This window comes from Rhincodon typus, chromosome 2 (assembly GCF_021869965.1).
Source record: "Rhincodon typus isolate 14 chromosome 2, sRhiTyp1.1, whole genome shotgun sequence".
Taxonomy (NCBI): Eukaryota; Metazoa; Chordata; class Chondrichthyes; order Orectolobiformes; family Rhincodontidae; genus Rhincodon; species Rhincodon typus.
In genome coordinates this window covers 8,177,604-8,180,861 of record NC_063333.1, presented here as the reverse complement: position 1 = coordinate 8,180,861, position 3,258 = coordinate 8,177,604, and the positions used below count along the sequence as shown (strand labels likewise).

Below are 3,258 nucleotides of genomic sequence, written 5' to 3'. Positions count from 1 at the left end.
TACTATCTGTCTGTATTGTACGCAAAACAACACTTTTCACTGTATCTCAGGACATGTGACAACAATCAATCAACCAATCGATTTGTTTCCCTACATCCTTCCATCTGATTGGTTGTCTTTGATAGTTAGGGATTCAGTGATGGTTAGATTGTCTCTTATTGGAGATGGTCGCATCTTGGCATTTGTTTGATGTGAATGTCACTTGCCACTTTTCAGCCCAAACGTTATTGTCCAGATCTTGTTGCATGGACAGCCTCAGTATCTGAGGAGTCACGAATGTTGCTGAACATTGTACAATCATTGGCGAACATCCCCACTTTTGACCTTATGATGGAGGGAAGGTCATTGATGAAGCAGCTGAAGATGGTGGGGCCTAGGACACTACCCTGAGGAACTCCTGCAGAGATGTCCTGGGACACTTTTAAAGTATTGCTGATTGAAAGGATGTAGGCGTCGCTGGCTGGGTCAGCATTTATTACCTGTTGCCCCTTGAGAAGGTAGGGGTGAGCTGCCTTCTTGAATTGCTGCAGTCCATGCGCTGTAGGTTGACCCACGATGCCCTTAGGGAGGGAATTCCAGGATTTTGACCCAGCGACCGTGAAGGAACGGCGATATATTTCCAAGTCAGGATGGTGAGTGGCTTGGAGGGGAACTTGCAGGGGGTGGTATTCCCATGTATCTGCTGCCCTTGTCCTTCTAGATGCAAGTGGTCGTGAGTTTGGAAGGTGCTGTCTGAGGATCTTTGGTGAGTTTCTGCAGTGCATCTTGTAGATAGTACACACTGCTGCTACTGAGCGTCGGTGGTGGAGGGAGTGGAATGCTTGTGGATGTGGTGCCAATCAAGCGGGCTGCTTTGTCCTGGATGGCGTCAAGCCTCTTGAGTGTTATTGGGGCTGCACCCATCCAGGCAAGTGGGAGTATTCCATCACACTCCTGACTTGTGCCTTGTAGATGGTGGACAGGATTTGGGGAGTCAGGAGGTGAGTTAGCTAGCCTCTAACCTGTAGCGCGTCCAGTTGAGTTACTGGTCAATGCTAACCCCCAGGATGTTGATAGTGGGGGTTTGAGTGATGGTAATACCATTGAATGACAAGGGGCAGAGGTTGGATTCTGTCTTGTTGGAGATGGCCATTGTTGATACTGTGTGGAGCTGGAAGAACACAGCAGGTCAGGCAACACCAGAGTAGTAGGAGAGTCGATGTTTCGGGCCTAGACCCTTCATCAGGTCTGGGGAGGGGGAAGGGAGCTGGGAAACAAATAGAGGGAAGAGGGTTGGGGTTGGGGAAGGTAGGTGAGATGGCGATAGGTGGATGCAGGTATGGGGTAGTAGGGATTGTTCGGTGGGAAGGGTGGGGTGGATAGGTGGGGCAGGAGATGGACAGGTAGTGTCAGGTCAAGAAGGTGGGAATGAGAGTAAGGGTTGGACATGGGATGAAGCCGAGCATGGAGAGATTTTAAAACTGGTGAAATCCATGTTTAGGCCATTGGACTGTCGGCTCCCAAGGTGGAATATGAGGTGCTGCTCCTCCAGTTTGTGGATGGCATCATTGTGGTACTGGAGGAGGCCCAGGATGGACATGTCGTTGGAGATGGTCATTTCCTTGAGCAGATGGCCTTCAACAATCAGTTTCCAGAGTGAAATACAATTGAAAACAATTATCATTGATTTCCAAAATACTCTTCATTCAGTCAAGAACAGACTATCCTTTCTTCAATAGTAAAGACAGAAAGTGCTGGAGAAACTAGAGAGAAACAGTTAACGCTTCAAGTCCAATAGAGATAATAGTTCCAAAGAGGTGAAATGTTAATTGTATTTCTCTCTCCACAGATACTATTGGAGCTTCTCCAGCAATCTCTGTTTTTATTTCAGATCTCCAACATTTTGGTTTGATTGACCATTCTTTCTTCTGTTGCCTGTAGGCCTTACAGTGTGTAGATGAATTTACTTTGCTTCCATTAGAGTAATGTGTATATTTCAAAATTAATCCGTTGCGCCCAAAGGACTTGAAGGCTACATAAATCCCAATTTGTTCTTTCTCACTATTGTGCTCTACACCAGTCAGCTAATTGGTATGCTTGTTAGTGGGTCAGTCTGTCTTTGTTACTGTTTGATTAGATTTTGGAATCCGATCGCCAGTGGCTAATCAATTATGTCCTGCTTGTGCATTCTGCTGGTGTTACAAGCAAAATAAACGCGAGTTTGACTCAATTTCGAACAACGGGATTAAAACACGGCTGGGTTTCACTCTTCAAAGGCTGTGTCTTCAAAGTTATTAGAAGGGTTTGTGTGGCGCAGTGGTGGTGTCCCCATCTCTGAGCCAGGAGGCCCAGTTTCAAGGCCCACTGACTCCAAAGGTGTATAGTAACATCTTTGAACAGCTTCTTCCCCGCTGTTATCAGACTTTATGAACAGACCTCTCATACATTAGAGGTGATCTTTCTCTGTAGCTGTAACACTATAATCTGCATTCTGTTCTATTACCCTGACAAACTTACGTAAGTTATGATTTGGGGGAGATAGTAGGAACTGCAGATGCTGGAGAATCCAAGCTAACAAGGTGGAGAGCTGGATGAACACAGCAGGCCAAGCAGCATCATAGGAGCAGGAAGGCTGACGTTTCGGGCCTAGACCCTTCATCAGAAAGGTAGAATTCGAACCTGGGTCCCCAGAACATTGCCTGTGCAGTCAGGACTAACAGTCCACCGATAATACCACTGGCCCATTGCCTCCCCAGTTGCAAATGCTAGAAGCTGCATATATTAACACACAGGACGCTGTTTAACACAAACAAAATGAATTCTGACGCACATTTCAACTTTTCCATCACTCGACAAAAAAAAGCCTATCGCTGCTGCATTCCCATGGTAACACACTGACCAATTAGAATCAACCTGCCAGGTCTGACACTTGAGATTGACAGTTGAAGGCTCAACCATTCAGCTCCACACAGAACCCCCACCTCCCCTTATGCTAGAGTCCCTTTTAGCAAATCTGTTTCTCACTGATTAGTTCCAGAGAAAAACTTAGCCTTTTGGTCTCCTGTTAGCCAAGAAAAGGGATTGAGACTGATCATTTCTCCGGCTTGATCATACCTCACTTCCTCGCTGTCATCCATGGGAATCTTGCAATTGACAATTCAGTGATTTCAACAGAAATTATCTACGGGTTTATAACGTGATGTGGGGACCGTGGCCATTTTATGCTTAAACCAACATGGCCGCATTTGAGTCAAGGCTTGGCACGTTTGACCTACTTTT

At 46.2% G+C, this 3,258-nt stretch overlaps 1 protein-coding gene across 1 annotated transcript in view; it reads right to left on the bottom strand.

Annotated features, from left to right (window-relative positions):
• Positions 1-2,825, bottom strand: part of LOC109924457 (pituitary adenylate cyclase-activating polypeptide type I receptor-like) — a 178,429-nt gene extending 175,604 nt beyond the window's left edge. The window contains exon 1 of the mRNA XM_048618233.1: positions 2,810-2,825. Within this exon, the coding sequence (XP_048474190.1) occupies positions 2,810-2,825 (16 nt within the window). The remainder of the gene's footprint in view (positions 1-2,809) is intronic.
• Between the last annotated feature and the right edge of the window lie 433 nt (positions 2,826-3,258).